At 44.5% G+C, this 20,373-nt stretch overlaps 2 protein-coding genes and 1 long non-coding RNA gene across 6 annotated transcripts in view; 1 reads left to right on the top strand and 2 right to left on the bottom strand.

Moving 5' to 3' along the window:
- Positions 1–12,411, top strand: part of rcan2 (regulator of calcineurin 2) — a 63,230-nt gene extending 50,819 nt beyond the window's left edge. For all 3 annotated transcript variants that reach the window (XM_035422050.1, XM_035422051.1, XM_035422052.1), the window contains one exon: positions 8,610–12,411. In XM_035422050.1, the coding sequence (XP_035277941.1) occupies positions 8,610–8,764 (155 nt within the window). In that variant the 3' untranslated portion in view covers positions 8,765–12,411. The remainder of the gene's footprint in view (positions 1–8,609) is intronic.
- LOC118229746 lies at positions 7,211–7,815 on the bottom strand. Its single transcript, XR_004765723.1, has 2 exons — positions 7,775–7,815; positions 7,211–7,317 (listed from the first exon to the last, which is right to left on the bottom strand). It is a non-coding gene; the product is annotated as an uncharacterized LOC118229746 (long non-coding RNA).
- Positions 12,412–18,265: 5,854 nt separating the features above from the next.
- msra (methionine sulfoxide reductase A) overlaps positions 18,266–20,373 on the bottom strand; it is a 63,084-nt gene continuing 60,976 nt past the window's right edge. For both annotated transcript variants that reach the window (XM_035423792.1, XM_035423793.1), the window contains exon 6: positions 18,266–18,718. In XM_035423792.1, coding sequence (XP_035279683.1) covers positions 18,554–18,718 — 165 coding nt within the window. In that variant the 3' untranslated portion in view covers positions 18,266–18,553. The remainder of the gene's footprint in view (positions 18,719–20,373) is intronic.

The following is a 20,373-nucleotide window of genomic DNA, read 5'->3' as shown; positions in this document are numbered from 1 at the left end:
ATTATATATTGGGCTATGGGCCACAGCACACAGAGTAACTGCACTGGTCTTTGGAAGATCTGCAGAAAAAGCAGGAAAACAATGTACAGAAATGCATGTGATCTACCTCATAAATCTGCTGATTGGACAAGCGTGTAAAAGAAAAAAAAGTCTGCAAAAAAGCATTTTTAAAATACCTTTTCATAAGATACAGCATTATAAGATAGCTGTCTCCTGTCATTGTGGCTTTGTATAAGAGTGTCTAAGTAAATGGATGTTAGATTTAAATATGATATATATTGTATATTAAGATCGATAAGGCCAGACAAGGTCCTGATCCTCGCCCTCTGAAATCCATTTTGCCTGGGGGAAGGGGGGCGGGGGGGGGAGGGGAGTGTGTCCCCATTCGCTGGAGGTGTGTCTGCCAGCGGCCAGATCTGCACAGCATCCCATGATGCTTTTAACGGCATTAGAGGGGACAGATGCGGTGGCGTTTCTAAATTTAACACGCGGGCTTGAAAGAGCGCGGCGTCAAGCTGTGACGCAACGGAGAGACTCTCTCCACAAAAAGGGGGGTGGGGGGGGGAGGGCGCGCGCGTCGCCATGTCGACACTGAATAATTCATCAGGACGAGATGGGCGGCTGCCATCGGGCTCCTCCGTCCGCCTGATTAATCGTCTCCGTAGAAGGGCCGTCAACAGGTCCTCCGGAACCTTCCGCATCTTTGGGGGGGGGGGGGGGGGGGGGGGGAGCAGGGGAAGGAGGGCGTATTCCAAACTTGAAGCTCCCATAAGCTGATGGAAAACGGTCTTGTTTTCTGAACGCCAAATCGCCCTGGTAACGAACCGTAGCCGTTCCTGGCGACATCCGGTAAAATACAGGAAAACGTAAAGGCGGAATTACTGCGAATCGTTCCGTTTTAATTTCGATCTTAATGCTGTATGTACAACCGTAATCCTGTGGATGGGAGGGAGGTACAGTGCAGGGCTGAATTCCACTGCAGTGACCTTGATCCATTTGCAGGTCAGCGCAGCGTGTAATTTAGGGGCAGTTTTAGCGGGACGCTGTGGGCGCTCAGCCCTTCTTTTCTGAGAAACCCGCTAAATTTCCGCCGCTGCTTTATCCGCGGGCCTCCGTCTGGCTCCCCCGGCAGCCCGCGGTATTTCCCCGCCGAAGCAGCTGTTTCCGAAAACCCCGGCCATCTTGTTTGCTTTTAGCGTGTTCGGCGTACGAGCGGCCAATCGCGCGGCTGGCCTGCCGAGTAAATACAAATCGCTGCGGGGAGCCAATGGGAAATGAAAAATACTCCATTACCCATAATGCTCTTCATGATACCCTTTGAGCGGGTCAATTAGAGGGAGCTCTTCGGCTGAATATTAAATGTCACCCGCTGTCCGGTTGTCTAATTATAGACCTGTTTTGCTGGCAAAATAGGTTTAGGATTATGTGTTGGAACATTATAAATTATGCAACAGCCGCTTGGATTTGCAGCCTTTTCGACTGCCAAACACCGAAAAGAATTTTTTTTTTTTCTCTCGCAAATCCCATAAAAACATCCTGCTGCATGACAGATTTCTCCCTGTTTCCCGCATCTGATGTGCTTGGGCTCGTTTCCTTAAAGGCCTGAATCCAGAACAGGCCAGCAATGGGTGGAAAAGGTGGTCTCGTGATTATGAGCTTATGGCAATATTTCATCATCGACCGCCAGACAAGAAACAGGCCGTAGATACAAGCAAATTGTGTCACGCCCAGTTTTATCTCCTTGCCATAAAGTGTATCATTCATAATTTTTATTGATATGATCATGAGAATAAGTAAGTTGGTACATCTAACTATAGTGAACTATATACTGCAAGAGCTGCTTATTTTTAACAGGATGAAGGCAAATATTTTTACAGGGTTAATTATTGTTAAGCATGATGACAGATTTTTCGCACTGCAATGTATTTCCTCCACTTCAGATGGATGGTTTTTCCTTCAATCATGATTTTGTGTTACTATTAATAATTCATGTCACTTTTCAGTCTTAAGGAATTAAGGAAGTGTTTATTATTTCTTTTTCCAAATAACACTGCAACATTCTGCCATTAGATTATGCAAATCAAATGTGGAAGAACCATCTCTTATGAGTCGTACTGATTCTTCACCTGTCTTCTGGCAGTAATCCCATTGCACGTAGTGGATGATAATTAATTATTGGGCAACTGCCGGTCCTTCGGACCAAATGTTTTTTAAATGACAACCTGTTTGACTACAGTGGAAAGATCAGTGCTACCTGTCAATCACAAGATTCTATTCCTGTCTAAGTGAAATACTGGCCCACAGTGCTTCACCCCCCTCCATCTCTCAGCGATGGAAGGTCCACTTAAACCCTTCAACGTGTGAGGTCACAAATATGTGATTAGAATGTTCTTAACTGAACATTCTAACGCTGATGTAACAATCACTGCTGGGCAACTGGAAGCACTGGAGTTCTAGAACACTTAGACTTAAGAGTTTTGAAAGAAAAAAAAAACATTCCAATAAAACCTACTCTTCAACGGGTTGAACTCAAAGAGCTTAAAGAGGCTTATGGGCTGCTTTTACTCAGTCTGCCGAGAAGGTTTACATCTGCCGCCAGATTAATTGCCTCATTGATACTCAATCATTTGCCCTCACGGCGTGTTTTCGTCTTCCTATTTTTATCCGCTCGGCTCGCCAGGCCTCGATACTGCGGAGGCCCTCCAGGAACCCCCCATAATTCCTCCCGTGGAAAAATCAACATAATCCACATTTCATCCTGTTTACGTGGCAACGGCCCCCGAGCCGTTAACAATGGGAGCCGTCCCTCGCTGCACGCTTAAGTGCGTATAAAAACCAGAATTTTCTCAAGTGTCCGTATCCTTTTCCACCGGTTTTGGAAGGTTGCGTAAGTGTTTTATTTTAAGGACCGTTGCATAAGCCGACGGGGGAGGGAGACGAAACCGGTATTTTCGCCCAGCTCTACTTCGGCCAATCAAAACGTGGGCAATCGGGCGTCGGCCGCAGATGTTATTGTCAGAACCGGGTGGTCAGAGAGCTAGATTGAGCCCTTTATAATGTTCGTGATGGAGAGGGAAGTACATGACCGAGGGTACCGTGGCTGGCAGAAAAAAACAGTGCCAACGGAGGCCTGTACAGCTTCCAACAAGCGCCATATTAAATGTGGCAAATTAAATTCAGGGACACATTTAGACAAATGTGCGAACATTGTTGTGATGGTTATTGAATTACTCAGTCCGCCCCCTCACACCCAGCATTATTAAAATACCCTTTGCGAGATGAAAGGTATTTCGAAGAGAAAGGTGCAGATGCAAATAATGCATTTTATTGGCAGATAACTTTTATTCACTTGTAGAAACTGTATTATATTTTCTTTGCTTCAGGATACATTTGCTTTATTTATTCATTTATAACCAGCCCGGGGAGTTTACACATAGTGGTTGTAGCTTAAAAGGTGTCTTTATACTTATGATCTTACTATACTCTCTCTGTCCTGTATTTTTTTTTTTAAACTCTAAAGAAATAAAATTGAAATGAACTACTCCAGACCTTGAGAGACTGAACAGAAGTAGCCATTGTAGAACCATAAAATACAGTGGAAATCACACGAACAGCGAAGAAGCTGTAAATTTTTGCACAATAAAACGGACTTTATTGGAGGTTGAGTTCTGACGCGTTACGGTGTTGTGTGCTGACATGTCTCTCTCTCTCTCCCAACCGAAGCAGCGGGAGAGTTCATTCAGACGTTTCGGTGTAACTGATGTCATTAGTTGCTCGTGCGCGCCCATTAAACAGAAGATATTACAGCTGTCCTCCCAGTTTAAGCTGAGCTGAGTTGTTGTATCGTGGGCATTAAACTCTTGGGGGAAACGAGCGGTGTATTTTGTGGCTTTTGACTATTTCTGTCTTTTTTTTCCCCCCTCTCTATTTTTAAAAGGCTTTGATTCTTCCGAACTTCCAAAGGTTTTAACGGAGGAGTGACACATAAGGCCTCCTAACCACGGCTTTGGAAACCAGCGTTTTAGATGTACTCTACTCCACACTGGAGAGCAGCTGTGTGTCATTATAATCATGTGTCAAGCTGTGTTGGAAAGAGGCACCTTCGCGTTCGGAAAGATGCTGGCACGACTAGTGGAGCCCATGATATCATATTGCAGTGATATGTTCCGAACAAACATGTTTTAAGATGAGCAACATCAAAGTACCATCATCAAGTATGACACATTAATGGCAAACATGTCCCCCCCCCCCCCCCCCCATTACAGTTTCCATGTGCTTTTTGAGTTTTTTTAATGTGTTCCCACACTATGTATGGAGCAGAGCTCTGCTCAACAGCAGTACTCATTAAGGGAGAATGCTTTTGTTCTCGTTTTCGGGTCCTTTTTTTACAAGGAATGCGCCCAGCCATCGGTCCTGAGGAATAAAAGCACTTAATGGAATATTCGCCCGCATCTGTGGACAGTTAGGTGAAAGACGTGTAGCTAAGGGGCGACATAGTTCAGGAGGTAAGAGCAGTTGTCTGGCAGTCGGAGGGTTGCTGGTTCGATCCCCTGCCCTGGCGTGTCGAAGTGTCCCTGAGCAAGACACCTAACCCCTAACTGCTCCCAACGAGCTGATTGGTACCTTGCATGGCAGCCTTTCACCTTTGGTGTGTGAGTGAGTGTGTGTGTGCGAATGGGTGAATGAGAGGCATCAGTTGTAAAGCGCTTTGGATAAAAGCGCTATATAAACGTAGTCCATTTACCTGGTAAATGGACTACGTTTATATAGCGCTCGTTGGGAGCAGTTAGGGGTTAGGTGATCGAAATTTTACCATTTAAGCGTGTAGGTCAGCGATGTTTCCCGGGGGGTCCAGAGAACCTGTCGGCCAGGCCTTCGGTAGACCGGCTATGTCAGCACAGAGACCTGGCAGCTTGCTGCTGCTGCAGGTATTCGCTCGTTCCCCCAGCTATCTGGCGAAACAATGTTCCGCTCCACCCGAAATATGGCACAACTGTACGCACAGCTGCGCACTCGTGACAGCTTTCGCAAGTTCCTCCTGTAAATAATTATTAAAATGGCTTGTCTGTCAAACAGGCGACTTTATCAAAGGCAAAATTGCTGCGAATAGAGCCTGCCTTTTACAGAGTGTAAGAGTGGATCATTACTGAGGGAACTGGTGCTGTCGTTAGCCTGCCTGCACCGAGTAGTACCATTTCAGGGCTTAATTAAATGCTCGATACTGTAGCCGCGCGTTCCTTTGGGTTGCATGCTAACGCTAACCAGTATGTTTCTCAAACTGTACATTTGTTATCATTGGGAGCTGACTAATAGGCAGCCCCACGAGCTCCAGGGCTAAGTTCCTACTGTATGCTGTAGCCTGCGCTGGTGCAGTCAGATTAAGCCAGGCCCTTGAATATTCGGGGGTTAAATTTTTATTGTGGATTGAAGAGTTTATTTTGGGGCTGTTGCTAAGGAATGCTGTGTATACAAGAAACAATGATTCGGGGAGAGCGTTATTTTGAAGTGTTTTGGCCTCGCTTTCAGGAATGCAGTATAAATAGACCCTGTGTGTAGCTGGGTTGGCAGCTGATCGCAAAGTGAAAAGATGACATCCATCTGTCCCAAACGCTTATAAAATGAAGATATTCAAGGAGGTGTGTTAGGTCTTGATTGATTTTGCTATTAATAAACTTTACTTAGAAGTCCTTAATAAATTGCCATTTCATGGCCAGTCAAAATTCCTGGGTATGTTCATTGAGATGGCTGGTCTGTACACAGTTTTCTGTTGACACTGCATGGCCAAAGGCTTGCAGAATGTGCAATGCGTGGCAATATGCCCAGGTCTATTGCGGGTGATGGATGCGGGAAAAAAAGCTCATTTTCTCTGTAATGCAATTAGTGATGGATCTGTGGCCTTCGTTATCTCACAAATACTAAAATATGTGTTTTTCTGACTGCTCAAGAACAAACTGTTAAACAAATAAATGTTTAACAGGGTCATGGGGTCAGTCTGAAAAAGATCCATTGTGAAATAGGCTTCTCATGATGGGCTGGTCAGTAGTGAGCTGTACTGGTCACTATTGACCTAGTCAGTGGTAGTCAGTACTGGTCAGTATTGACCTGGTCAATGGTTGTCAGAGCTGGTCACCATTGACCTGATCAGTGGTGGTCAGTACTGGTCACCATTGACCTGATCAGTGGTGGTCAGTACTGGTCACCATTGACCTGGTCAGTGGTTGTCAGTACTGGTCAGTGTTGGACCTGGTCAGTGGTGGTCAGTACTGGTCAGTGTTGACCATTGCCAGTCAGTGGCCTAGTGTGGCTGTGTTTGTACGATCTCCGTTCCCCTCGTGTGGCCCCTGAGTGGGCAGCCCCCCCTCCCCCCCCCCACATTTGTCTGACTGACCCCTGGCATCAGTGAGCGGCATTGACGTCACTGGACAGCGAGGAGTGGGGCCAGGGCCACCACGGGAGAGAGCGGAACGGAGGGGGTGGGGGGGGGTGGAGCGGATGAAAAGAGAGAGGGAGATGGCAGAGAGGAAATATGAGACAGAGTGAGAGGGGAGATCAAATGAGAGGGGAGGTAATAAAAAGACAGAGAGGAAAATTGAGAGAGGGAATGGAGAGAGAAAGAAACACGCTAAAAAATGCGCAACCAGCGTCGTGAAAAGGACAGCTGTACTTTGAGTCAAAAATATCCTCAATTAGGGACGTGCGAGTGGTAAAACTGTGAATGGAGAGAGTGAGAGGGAGAGAGTAAGAGTAAATAGAGTGGGAATAGAAGAACATGGGAGAAATGGAGAGAGAGGAAGGAGAGAAAACAGAGATAGAGGAAGAGTGAAATAGCATGAGGATAGAACACAAGAATGATAGACAAACACAGAGAGAGAAAGAGAGAGGAAAGAGAAAACAGAGATAGAGGAAGAGTGAAATAGCGTGAGGATAGAACACAAAAATGAGAGAGTGAGGTAGAGAGAGAGGAAGCTCTGATCAGTGCTGTTTGACACTCTGAGCGTGTTCAGTCTCTCCTCGCGCGTTGAGAGAGCGCTGCCGCTGTTTGTTCTGGTCCTTCGGCAAACAGACTCCCCGCGGCGCGCGGACCGCTGGGGGTCAAACTGGCAACCCGGCCGCGCAGCGCCGAGCGCATCGCGGGAACGGAGCACGTCTCAAATATTTACACCCCGCTCGGGTGGGAACAGAGAGAGGAGAATGAAGTAGAAGGCCGTGCCATTTTTATCTCTTTTTTTTTTTATTTCGGCGTGCCTTCAAAGAGACAAAATGGTGGGATGACACGAGCGGAGCTGTGGGGATGTAGAGCTTCAGTCTTATCTGGCTCTGGAAAAAAAAAAAAAACTGTCAAAGTCCGTTGTCAAATAAATCCAAGTGAACTCTACGTCACATTTATTAACCATTGGAAAGTACAGTTAAATGCAAAAGTATTAGCACACAATGTTTGTTGTTTTGGATCTGTACTTCAGCTATTTGGATTTGAAATAGATACATTTCAGTTTATGTTAGTTTGTCCCACTACTTTTGCTCCCCTAAAATGGGGGGACTATGTACAGTAATTCCTACATGGATAACCCAATATTGAAGCAGCCAGTCTGCACTTATATTCATTGTTTTATTTAATGTCCAGTGTGCTGGAGTACAGTCAGGGACAGTGACTGTCCTAATACTTTTGCATTTAACTGTTCCTTAAGTATTTTTGGAATTTTACAGGACGAATAAAAAGCTATATCCAGCGTTTCCTCAAAGCTCTGATATTGAAGAGTGAGTAAGAAGATCTCACCTAGGGCCAGACACTAAGGAGCGGGCTGCTGTCTCTGGTGTCATTAGACCTAATGATAAAAATGCCCCACTTTCTCTGATGTCATCAAACATTCCGGTAAAAATAGGCCTCGGTCTCCAGGATCATCTGACCTCACCTTGAAAAAGTGCTACTGGATCCGGAATCAGCTGAAAGAGAGGTGTGCTTTGTGCATACTTATCTGACCTTTTTTTAACCTACAGTATGAATAAACAATTAATATTACTTTTTGATAAATTTGAACCATACACAGTTAAGTCTTGGGTAACTGACCATACCCACTGATGTCTTGGACAGAGAACACTGTCTGATGACTATATGCAACCCTGAAAATTGGAATTACTTTAAGTGATGTTATTGTAGAACATCCTTAACAAATATGACAGGGGGATTCCATTTTAATATGAAACAAAAGTGAAATTATTTTGAAGTGGCAATAATTAGTATATTTGCCAATATATATATATGAAGTGTTGCAATATATAGATAATATATTCAGTATATAGCAATAGACTGGCAACCTTTCCCGGGTGTTGTTCCTGCCTCTCGCCCAATGCATGCTGGGATAGGCTCCAGCACCTCCTGCAACCCTGACGAGGAACAACCGGGTATAGATAATAGTTGCGTGGATGGTTAGTCAGTTATATTTTACAATATATTCCAGTTCCATAGAGAAATCTCTCTTTCTTTCTATGGTAAAAGTACCACAGGTTTGAATACCTTACGGGTGAAAGAAGCACACTGGCTATCTTTTTTTTACTGTGTTCTGTCATGTACCTGGTGCTGACCCCCTCCGCCTCTCCCCCCCTTTCATCAGGAGAGAAGTACGAGCTCCACGCAGGGACAGAGTCCACCCCCAGCGTGGTGGTGCACGTGTGCGACAGCGACACCGAGGAGGAAGAGGAACCAAAGAATTGCCCCAAGCCAAAAATCATCCAGACCCGGCGCCCCGACCTTCCTGTATCCCACTGAACTGTGACCCCACCAAAACCCCCCCCCTCCCCCCACCCACACCCCCATCGGCAGCCCCCCCCTGCAGGGAGGGAAGAGAACCCTGTCCCTGTGTCCCTGACAGGACCCCCCATCTCACAACCATGTTCTGTAAACACCACCCCCCCCCCCCGCCCCCAAAAACCCACCACCACCCCACCAGTGTCCTGACAGTCCTGTCAGAAGGGCTAGAGGGGGCCTGACCTGTGCTCCTAATCTGACACACGGCCATTAATGTGCGATCACTATGTTTTTTTTATTTTTTTTTAAATTTGTTTGATTGGCATTATTCTGTGTACAATAACCATGTCCTTAACCCTGTCTCACAGTTCTGTTGTAATGTCACACACACACACACACACACACACACACACACACACACACACATCTAACAGCGGGAGGCAGCAGCAATCATGGCCGCCTTGAGCTCTGCCTGTGATTGGCTGTGGGGCTGTGGCGCATGAGAGTGTGAGATTCCTATTGGCCCGACTGGGCCTCGGGTGCGACTAGCTTCGTGCTTGCGCTGCTAGGCTAACAACCGCACACGCCAACATCGACGACAAATAGTGCATTTTCACAAGGGCATGCTGGTCACTGAGGGTGACCGAAATCCAGCGCTGCATGAATCGACACAGCCTGATATGAAAAATATAGCAGAATATTTCTTTTCACAGTCCCAGACGCTTGTCAGAGGTTAATACTCACATAGCAGCGCTGTCAATCACAGGAAACCTTTGAACCTTGCCAATGCATGCACTGATCTGATATTGTTTCGCGTATCTACTATGTTCTGTTTGCTGTGTATAATTGTTCACTCAGAAACCTTTCTGTGTCTCTGCCTTTCAATGTTACTCACAGAGTAAAAAAAAAAAAAAAAAAAAAAGACTTTTACCAGTGACATCAATAAAACATTCTGGGCCATGCACCTTCTAGTGAAACATATGTAAGATGATATTGCAAATCTGTGATTTTCTTCAATGTGAATCTTTTGTGTCCCTGTCTTGTCCCTGAGGCTCTGTTAAAAAAAAAAAGAAAAGAAAAAAAGAAGTACTGTAAGGCCTTGCTGGGTCCCAGTCCATCTTTACATCGGATGAAATGAGAAGCAAATCAGACATTACTAGTTGAACTGAAGCCAGAGTCCGTAAAATGCATGGTTTATTGTCAATGGAGACAATTGTGTTGTTGAAAAAGCAATGATTCATGAGTTTATTTTGTTTGTGTGCCTCAGCAGTTTAAAACTGCAACACTTAAAAAATTCAAGTGCATGATTTTAGAAAGAGGGCAGCGTAAATCTACACTATAGCTGATGTGAATTTTAAAGTTGCTATAACACAGCTTGTGACAGCTCTAGAGGAGGACACAAACATCTTTTTTCTTTCTTTCCACTTCCCATTTCTGCTCTTTTTTTCTTCAGCTGGTGTCTTTTTGAAGTAGCATTACCACATTGCAGCCAGTCTGTTACTCACATTGGCAGTGGAACAACATACAGATTGGATATATTTGAACGTTGATCCAAAATTTCATTTGAAAAAAATTTGTTACCGGCTTTCTGTGGTCAAGCCAAACAAACTAAATTCATTTTCAATACATCGGCACTGTGAATCACCAACGCTGTGACTCCCTCATCATTCCTCAGTGTATTTATTAATAATACTTTCCCTTCGATATTTTTTCTCTGTAGCGCAATGCTGATAGGCAAATAAATAAGCAATATATTGGGCACTAACACATTCCCTAACAATTGCTTACTATATTGTAATAGCAGGTTCTAAAGCGGTGTCAAATTTGCTAATATTGTGTGAATGTGAAATGAGAAATGTTTCCTCATGATTGGGGAATTTGTTCAGCTGACCATGTGGTAAATAATGCAGTAGTGTTCTTCAAAAATACAAGTTTTTCCTCAGAAAACATAAAGAGTAGCTGGTGCTTCCATTGCTTTTTAATACTTATATTTATATTAAAACACTGGGGATGAGAGAGGCCTATTTTCTTAGAATCTATTGCATGTTATATGACAAGTATAGCAGTTCTTTACTTGCCACTCTTCTCAGTTTTGTAGGCACAACATTTTGGAGAGGTGCCCTGCTACAGTGCTGTTGTTAGCCGACTATTGCATATATGACCGTTTCCATTTGAAGTCATTCAGATTATTCCTTTCTTGTGGGAGTTATTTAGAACAATGAGGAAGGGAAAGGGAACCTTTGTGCTCAGTATGAGAGAATAGGGGGTGTCACTGTTCAGAGCAGGAATTTTGAGTGGCGCTGACTCCCCTATGTGGGAATATCCGACAGAGGAAGACGGTGCTGTAGGTGGGGCTTTTCCTGGGAAAAGGAAGCGATTGGATTTTGAAAACACGTTATTGTTTTTCGCCAAACAATTGCATGTACTTCAGATGATTTCATAGAAGTATGCTAATTCATATTGGCGAAATGCACCAGGACAAAGCTGCAGGTCATTAGTCATGGGACAGTGAGGATTCATTAAGCCCAATAATGGGTTGAGCTACAATGATCGCAGACTAGTTTGAACCAATCAAAACAATGTGTTCCGCACGGCAGAAACACAACGATTTGCCCCATCGGCGAGCACATGACATCCCCCATTTTGGGTCTTGTGAAGCCTCAGTCCCATCGTTGCCTGTCGATCTGCTCCGCTCCATTACTTTTCCCTGTACCTTCAGTGGCCCCCGTGTGGCACACACGTGCGACCTTTGAACTCTCAACTAGAGGATATGGAAACGAAGCACCTCATGACTAATTCATGACTGCAAATAGCAGGTGGAAGATAGAAGGAATCTGAAGCACTTAATCAAGTCACTGGTGCATAAGACTGAGAACAGTTTGCACTATTGCCATCTCCCTCTCTCTCTCTCTCTCTTTCTCTCTCTATTTTATGAACAAAAGAACATATTCTAGAGTTGCATTGTTAAACTGTGCAGACAGTTGCATTTTCAGTGCTGAAGAGAAGGTGGTCTCTTTTTAAAGGCTCTGACTACAAACTCAAAGTTACAAGACCTGACACTGCATTCTGTGGTGCATTTAAAATTCCCTTTCAGTAAAACTTGTCAGATGGATGCTCAACAGAGGGAATCAGATTTATTCTAAACCTTAATGAAATCAGCAGTAACTGCTTCTGCAATAGATTAAAAGTTCTGTACAAATCAGATGGTTTGGCTGTTATAAATTCAAACTTTGTTTTAAATTATCTCCAGACTAGAACATTCTATGACTGCTGTCAGTCCTTTTCACCAGTCTTGTTCTCTCTTCTCCTATGTAGACACCCTGCATATTGTCATTCATGTATCTCTATATCGTTTTAAAACATGTATTTTAATACTATTTTTTTTTTTGTTTTGTTTTTTAAAGAAAAAAAGATATTCTTTCTGTTTTTCTGAAAGTCTGCTGGAATAGGAAACAGTCCATTGGGGAACTGATATCTGTATTGTGTAAACTTGTGCAAGACCATCAGTGTACTTGTCATCTACATGTACGACCTGCCTGCCTACACTGAAAAGACATATCTGTATATATTAATCAATACTATTTTTACTGCATTTTTGTACAAATATTCATGGTAGCCATGTAGGAGTAGCTGAAATCTACGGTAGTATTAAAAGAGTTTGATTTAAACATGTTCACTTTGTCTTTTATATGCTATACTGTGTGTGTGTGTGTGTGTGTGTGTGTGTGTGTGTGTGTGTGCAGAAGAAAGTGGTATCGACAAATCACCAGGGAAAAGTTTGGATATAAATGTAGACGTATATAATGTATAAACATTGCATATAAGTAAATTGTGTGGATATGGATGTATAAAGAAGTGATAGGACGGAGTGTAGCACAGTGGGTAAGGAACTGGGCTTGTAACCGAAAGGTCGCAGGTTCGATTCCCGGGTAAGGACACTGCCGTTGTACCCTTGAGCAAGGTACTTAACCTGCATTACTTCAGTATATATCCAGCTGTATAAATGGATACAATGTAAAATGCTATGTAAAAAGTTGTGTAAGTCGCTCTGGATAAGAGCGTCTGCTAAATGCCTGTAATGTAATGTAATGTAATGAGGGATCCAATTTTGGTTCCAGTTTCACTTACTTCATCATTGTCACCTATCAATCCTTTACACAACACTATTATATGTTTCTAGTAAGTTGGTCGACTAACTATAATTTTACTATAAGGTGCTGAAACGATTCTCCATTGACTAACACGTCTTTTCTAATTTCCTCCACCGTCTTTGGTAAGATCCATGAAAATGTGTTGGCAGTGTGTTGTGCTTCTGTTGGCGCGAACGTAATAATTGCACGCGCAAATCGCGCATTATCTGCCGCAATCACCTGAGCCTCATCTGCACAGGCGCCTCATTTGCATACGGATTAGCCTCCGAACAAACGCCTGTAATTGCAGTGTTTGACGGAGCTGGATCCCAGGAACGACGTGAAAGGAAATGATGTGCTGGTAACTGCCGTGCATGTCGTTTGTTTCGGTTGTAAAGATGAAGAACTGCGATGGACATTGTGTGTGGCGCAGAGGCACTACAGGTAGGCATGAACGATATTAGCTTAATTGAAAATCAATCCTCTGCCAGCCTCGCGAGCATAAAGCATTCGACCGAGGTAGATGGAAACCCACCACTCAATCGGAATGACAGGAATGCTAATTTAATGTCTCAGCAAAGAGAGATAAATTTAGCAAGGCCTCCCCGACAACCCCCACCCCCTCCCCCAACTCCCCAAAACGAAGCGTAGCGGCGTAACGTTGTTTGCCGTGGTTGTTCTGTATCGCCTGTGCAGTAGGGTAAATACACTTTTTTCGTCACTAATCCCAACGTCAATCACAACCAAATGAAAGGTATTAATAACATCTTCCTCTTAAGTAATGGAGTGTTGTGATACAGTGAAGCACTTAAAACTCTCACCCACTTGCTGGCGCCCTTATCGGAGCAAAATTATTTTGTTATACCTTTCGCACTGTTGTTGATGCCGGTTTCCAGGACGGTGCTGACGCAACTGCCAACGGTCTTGAGGATTTTCCAAAGCTTTCCTTCTACATTATGGATGACGCGATAAAATGCGACCACATCCATGTTTATTTAGGTCCAAACTTTTTCTCTCCGCTGCACATTAGAGTTAAGTGCGGACTTGATGGGAGGAATAAATAATGGTGGAGGGAGAGGGGTCAGATATAAATAGATTTGAGCGTAAATAAAAAAACCCCACTCTGTTCTACCCCTGAATAGTCCCTACCGAGGCCTGTTTATAAATCCATCGGCAGGTGGGACATGTTAGCTTAGACACAAACCCTGCCAAACATTTCTTGCAAATGCGCAGAAGGACAAGCGGTTGAATTCCAATTTTCCCCCCCTCGCTTCCGACTCCCCACGGCGTTCCCTTGCCGAACGCTGATCTAAGATCAGCTGTGTCGAGAGAAGTTAAGTTGTGAAGGAACAACGTGAACTACGTTCGGGCTTTAACTGTTGAAAGAATGGACCGATGACACCCTGTGATTCTGAACTACTCTCGCTTTACCACCCAATGGTGTAGTTGTAGTGAAGTCCTTATTTTTCCGCATCAGTTTCTCCCTGTTAACGATTGCTAGTGAAGTTTAAAAACAATGTGTTTAGAAATTAATTTATAAACAACTACTTTCCTCATAAAATATTAATAAGAAACATTTTTGCTGTAATGGAAAACTTAGGCAAGATACAAATTAATAGTTGTCTTTTAGTGTCCCCTAGAGGAGAACCCTAAAACCAAATCTCATAGAAATGAAAGCCACCAGCTGGTGGGATGTTTTAATAGAAATGTTTTGTGTGAACGTGCCTTTGCTTTGCAGTGAACAATTAAATCTCGCTGTATTAAAATGTTTATTATAGAATTCGGCACATAAAAAAAAGGAAAGATTGGGTTGTTACAGATGGATCCAAGCATCACAGCTGCTGGGCTTCGAGTGTTGTGCCGGTTTATTTACTTAATCATTTATTTATTTGGTGGTGAAGTGCAGATGGTGGAGGGGATTCTACAGCGTGAACTGGAACTATTTTCAAACGTGCCACAAACCTGTCAGAGGCACAAATCATGATTCTCAGGCACGCCAAGCTTTTAAAATGGACATATGCAATCTCTTGGGCCATTTTGCTTTTGACTACTCTATATTTGCAATGAACACTTTCTGTGTACATATTTCTAACAAAAATAACTAGGCTATATCTCATGGCAAGTGCTTAAAAGTGGACTAGAAGCTGATATTTGTAGCATCCCCAGTTAGTTCGCTGCAGTGGCAGACATTTTACATAACATTAAAACGGCTCTGTTTAAGTGGAGACTAGCAGAGAAGGATGCTGCAGTGCAAAGAGCATGAAGCTGAGATTCTGTGAAGTTTAATGAACTGTTGCTGGAGGAAGAAATACATTATAATGCTTTTTCTGAATTGGCATATCGTTTATAGCAAAAAACAAACAGTCTAATGAGCACCTTGCTAATTGTTTTAAGTTTCTAGAACTCAAACATGCCCAAATGCTTTTTTCAGGAGCACCCAGTGATTGCTTATTTTTTGCCTCTCTTGAAGTATTCTAAAGACCACCAACAGCACGTTGTCATACAGCATTGAATAGCATGCAATGATTGTTCAAGATATTCATTTATTGAACTTTAAATTAGTATCCAGGTCAATAAATTAGTCTGACTCTTGCTTTTGTCTACACTCGAAGGAAAACTTTAACGTTTCACCTGTCTGTTCAGTCTTCTTGGGCCATGGGGCGTTTTGTGAAATTGATGAAAAAGAAACATCAGAATCCTGCACATTAATATCTGCGCTGAAATGAGGTAAACAGGCCTGACGGCGGTGTTGCACCAGGAGATGGCAGTAAACGCTGCGTTATGATCGGTTTGCCATTTTGTGCTCCAGTAATAAGCACGCTCTCAACAGAGCTGCACTCAGTGTGTTCATGTAAAGGTGCTCTTAAAAGATACAAATGTTTATAAATACACGCATAGGCTTCATCAGTAAAACTGTAGTTTTCTAAATGCAGAATAAAAGGTTTCGTCCTCTATCGCTTAAGCTCAAATGTTTGATTTTCTTTAGTTTTAAGTTTTATTAGAGATGTATTTAAAGCATGCATCCATGAAATTGAAAACAACCATCACAGGAAGGCTTTTGGCATTATTAATTGAAAAGTAATGGAGGATGTCAGTCTGATTTCAGATAGGCTAACTGATTGCAAGATACACAACCATATCCATACTTTCCAGAAGATGGCAGTAAATGCCATGTTTTGATTAGTTTGTCATTTTGTGGTCTTAAAAATGCCAAATATTGGAGTTTGATTTCAAATTTGCAAAACTGGGAAAAAGACTCCACAGTATTTTATGGATTTGCTAGTGTCACTGGGTGCTGGTGGAGTTTTGTTATTTCTGGGGAATAGCTCATGGATAGTTGTTAAGGAACTTATTAATGGGGAGGTTTCAAACCGGATGACAGTGTATAGCAGTGTGCCATAGCATGTCCCTGTGTGATGTATGTTCAGTGTCTGTGTGTCTCACCATATGTCCTGTGTCTGTATAATATGTGTCCATAGCAGCTTAGTGTGTCACAGTGTGATAATGTCCACAGTCTCTCAGTTTGCCACAGTGTCTCTATGTTCACTGAGCCTCAGTGCGTCAGTACGATGGCAGTATGTCAGTACGGTGGCAGTGTGTGTCAGTACAATGGCAGTGTGTGTCAGTACTGTGGCAGAGTGTGTAGTACAGTGGCGGTGTGTATCGGTACCGTACTGTGGCAGTGTGTGTCAGTACTGTGGCGGTGTGTGTCAGTACTGTGGCAGTGTGTGTCAGTACTGTGGCGGTGTGTGTCAGTACTGTGGCGGTGTGTGTCAGTACTGTGGCGGTGTGCGTCAGTGCAATAGCAGGGTCCCCGTCACCAAGAGCAGGACTGCGGCCTGCCTGGCACCTGTCTGGCAGGGACTGAGCTGTGTGCTTTTGAATGTGTTCCATTACCATCGATCCAGAATGGCTTCCTACAGGCTTCTCTCTCTGGCATTTGAGGAGGGGGAGGGGTGCTGGTTTTTGGGAGGGGGGGGGAAGTTGGGTTGCGCCCAGGTAAAACCGTTCAGTTCAGTGCTTTGTGCAAACATGTGGCCGGTCTATTTACTGTTTTCTGCGAGAAACAGACATCGCAGGTCCACCCCCCCCCCCAGCATATTCAATATTAATGTGCAACATTCCACGGTGCAGAACACACTGCAACGGAACCTGTCTGCCGCAAAAAAAAATCCTGATTCCGCGGTCATGAATAGTCATGGAACGCGCGGAATAATTGGCCTCTCTTCCGACACACATGGCACCCTTTAAACGAGCGAAGCAAACTTGGGGGTTGCCATAAAAAATAATTTTTCCTGAATGCGCAATAAAGCGTTTGGGCGCAGATGAATTGGGGGGGGGGGGGGGGGCGGGGGGGCAAGCGCTGTTTGTTTGTGTGGGGCCTCTGTCAGCTCTGTAATTGAAGAGATGAAATATGTAGCGACACTTTGCGGGAGAAGGGAAAACACTTGTTTGTGTTGGCTGGCTGGAGACGCCGCGCACACAGATAGGTAAGAGACAGATGGACGGATGAATAGATATGTGTGTGTAAACAGCGCAGGCAGATGGATGAAGACACAGACGTACTGGCTGTGATTGCTTGTGTGTGAGCGTGTGCGGGTATGTGTGCGTGTGTGTGTGTGAGAGAGCATGCGGGTGTGCACGTGTGAGTGTGTGTACGTGCACGAGTGTGTACTTGTGCGTGTGCATACGTGCATGAGTGTGTGCAGTGTCTCTGGCTTCACACCACTTGCCACAAAAAATCAGATTTTTTTGGGTTTCAGAGGATCGTTGCAGTGTCCACTTCCTATTGTGCTCATCCTTCTCATAATTAGGGACAGGCTGACAGACGAATCCGCTCACGCTCGGCGCAGTGTGTTTCCGCAAAGGAAGCGCGACACACGGCCATGTTTTCCAGCACCGCCCGCTGTGTTTTACCCACTCCCCTGCGCGGGGGGTACAGAAGGCAGGGAGGGCTGGCCTCTCCCTGCTTCGTCTCCCTTTCGGTCCAGAAAAGTGTGTACACACAAGCTGTTACAGGCTCCCAACAAACTACATTTCCCAGAGGCCTCTCCTGCCCTCTGCACCGCCGGTCTGTGAAGGCCACGGAGGGAAACAAATTCTGCAATACTATGATCGACACCATTCAGGCCGACACAGTTTCAGTCCTGAAACTGAAGAAAAAATGCTGTATGTGCATGTTTATTTATTCATTTATTATTTATTATATCAAACCAAAGTAAATTAACTCTTTTGAAGCGCTTTTGAAGGGTTGGACACTCATTTTGGTTGGGAAATTGTATAGCGCTTGACACCAGGAATTGACAAATTGTTGATCTTGTTAATCTTTCATATTCGCGCTACTTTCAGCATACCTTCAGAGCGCAGTTGTACAGATTGGCTTTGAACTTGGTTTATTTAGTGTTTGTTTATTTAGTTTATTTATTTAGCACACACATATATACGCAAATACAGAAGTATTTATTTTAAACCAAAATTGAGGAAATGGTAGCTGAAATACCTGAGTCAAAATTAAATTAAATTATTTTTTATTGCGTTTGGGCACTGAAAAATTTAGAGTGATCTGCTACGGTGCAGTACCCTGCATTAAGGATGAATATTAACCTAAAATAAAGATCTGATGTACGGTTGCATTTGATAACTTTGATAAGGCGAACTCCTCCCCAGACCTGTCAATCACTTAATTCTTCAGTCCTATTGGACAGGAGACCCCGGTGGCGCTGAGCCCGCAGTAGCCGCCCGGGTTCTTGCTGAGGTACTGCTGGTGGTAGTCCTCGGCGTAGTAGAACTCCGGGCCCTCACGGATCTCCGTGGTGATCTGGCCGAACCCCTCCCCGGTCAGCGCCTGTCGAAAAACAAAGTATTTTTTATTTTATTTTTTTAAACTGTGCGCGTGAGTTAGCGGGTGGCGGCCTGCGCAACCCTGTCTGTCGTCTGGCTCTCTGACTCGAGAACGAGGTGAAATGCGGCGTCGTCACGGAAACGGTCCGGAAGAGGGCCTGTGTATCTTTAAGGGTTGGAGAGTGACAGGAGGGGTGTGACGGTCCAGTACATTTTCCAGTGGAGGGGGGGGGGGGGCTCTGTTGAAATGCTTGTCACATACAGACAGAGGAACACATTCAGCACCCAGAACTGCGGTTTGGAGGAGACCTGCCCCCCCCCCCACCCCTGCAGAAGTCAGGTGTATGGACGTGTGAGGAGTCCAGGCAGGAGTCCCGGGCAGGGGTGGTTGCATTTGAGGAGCGACAGAGCAGAGCGAGAACGGGGGGGTTTGGGTGGGGGGGGGGGTCATTATCGCCGCCAGCCCCAGCTGACGAGGGACTGACAGATGTCTGCTTTCATGATCCAGATGTGCGGAATGTCTCTTCCCCCCCAGGCGTCATGGCAACCCGCCCGGCGTTCCAGCGCCAGAGGCGCTCAGCAACCTCCGCGGCGCGCTCGTTTGGACGAAAAATAAAAATAAAAAAGAGATCATAATAGAGTGTATACCATAGAAACTGCGAAGGGGAATTGACCCAGAATGGCTCATAAACACCACGGAAATCCAATTTACTGCAATGCGGATAAATGTGAATAAAACCCCTTAACTGGAAATGTGTCCGTTTCCACTAGGCTGACCTCAACTGCCATTTGGATTTTTTTTGAGTTTTGCTTTTTATGTGAAGTTTTGGCTTTTTTTTTTTTTTGAGGCCACGCGACCGTGACCGAAATATTCGGGTCCGCAGCGAGGGCCACGGTCCGTCGGAAGTCAGCCGGGCAACAATGCAGGACGCCCCCCCCCCCCCCCCGGGCTGTCGGATTCCACATCACGGCACCTGTCGACATCTGATTTTCTGATGTTTTATGCATCGGGACACGGACCCGAATCGAGGGTGACAGACTGAATTCAAATCGACTTCCTCCGCGGTCTGAAAATAAAATTGGTCCGGGCAGGTAGACTCAATGAAAAAAAAAACCCTCAAATGAACGAGATGTACGCTATATTGCCTGTCAGGGATATAATTCGATTTGGAAGATCTTTGATAGATATTTCTTCCAGGCCTACCTGCCTATTATTCTCTCGGTAACAAAGGTGATTCTTTACATTTCCTTAATTGGATTGCAAAGGCATTACATACCATGCATCTGTTTGTGAAACGGTAAACTGATTGCATGTTTATGCCTTTAACAGGCTAGTCTCTTTAATCATTTAAAACAGAATTTAGCTTACTTTTTCAGGCACAGGCAATTTAATAATCTGTCATGGCAAGGGCCACTGAATCACTTGAGTTAGTGAATCTCACTGCCTGATAGAGAAGATCCTCCTGGATTCATTATAGCGGATCCATCAGGCTGTCAAATGAAAGCGAACGTATCAACCGGGAATGAATGTGATTGGTGGAATATTTCAACAGTGAGATCATCCAGACCGTAACGCTGAGGGAATGGGTAGCCGAATCGCTGAATGTACTCCGAGCCGTATATTCATAGCCTGTTGGGTTTCACAGGACGGCGTTTTAT

The sequence above is a fragment of the Anguilla anguilla genome, chromosome 6 (assembly GCF_013347855.1).
Source record: "Anguilla anguilla isolate fAngAng1 chromosome 6, fAngAng1.pri, whole genome shotgun sequence".
Classification (NCBI taxonomy): Eukaryota; Metazoa; Chordata; class Actinopteri; order Anguilliformes; family Anguillidae; genus Anguilla; species Anguilla anguilla.
The sequence above is the reverse complement of the archived record's forward strand: the minus strand, read 5'-3'. Positions and strand labels throughout refer to the sequence as shown.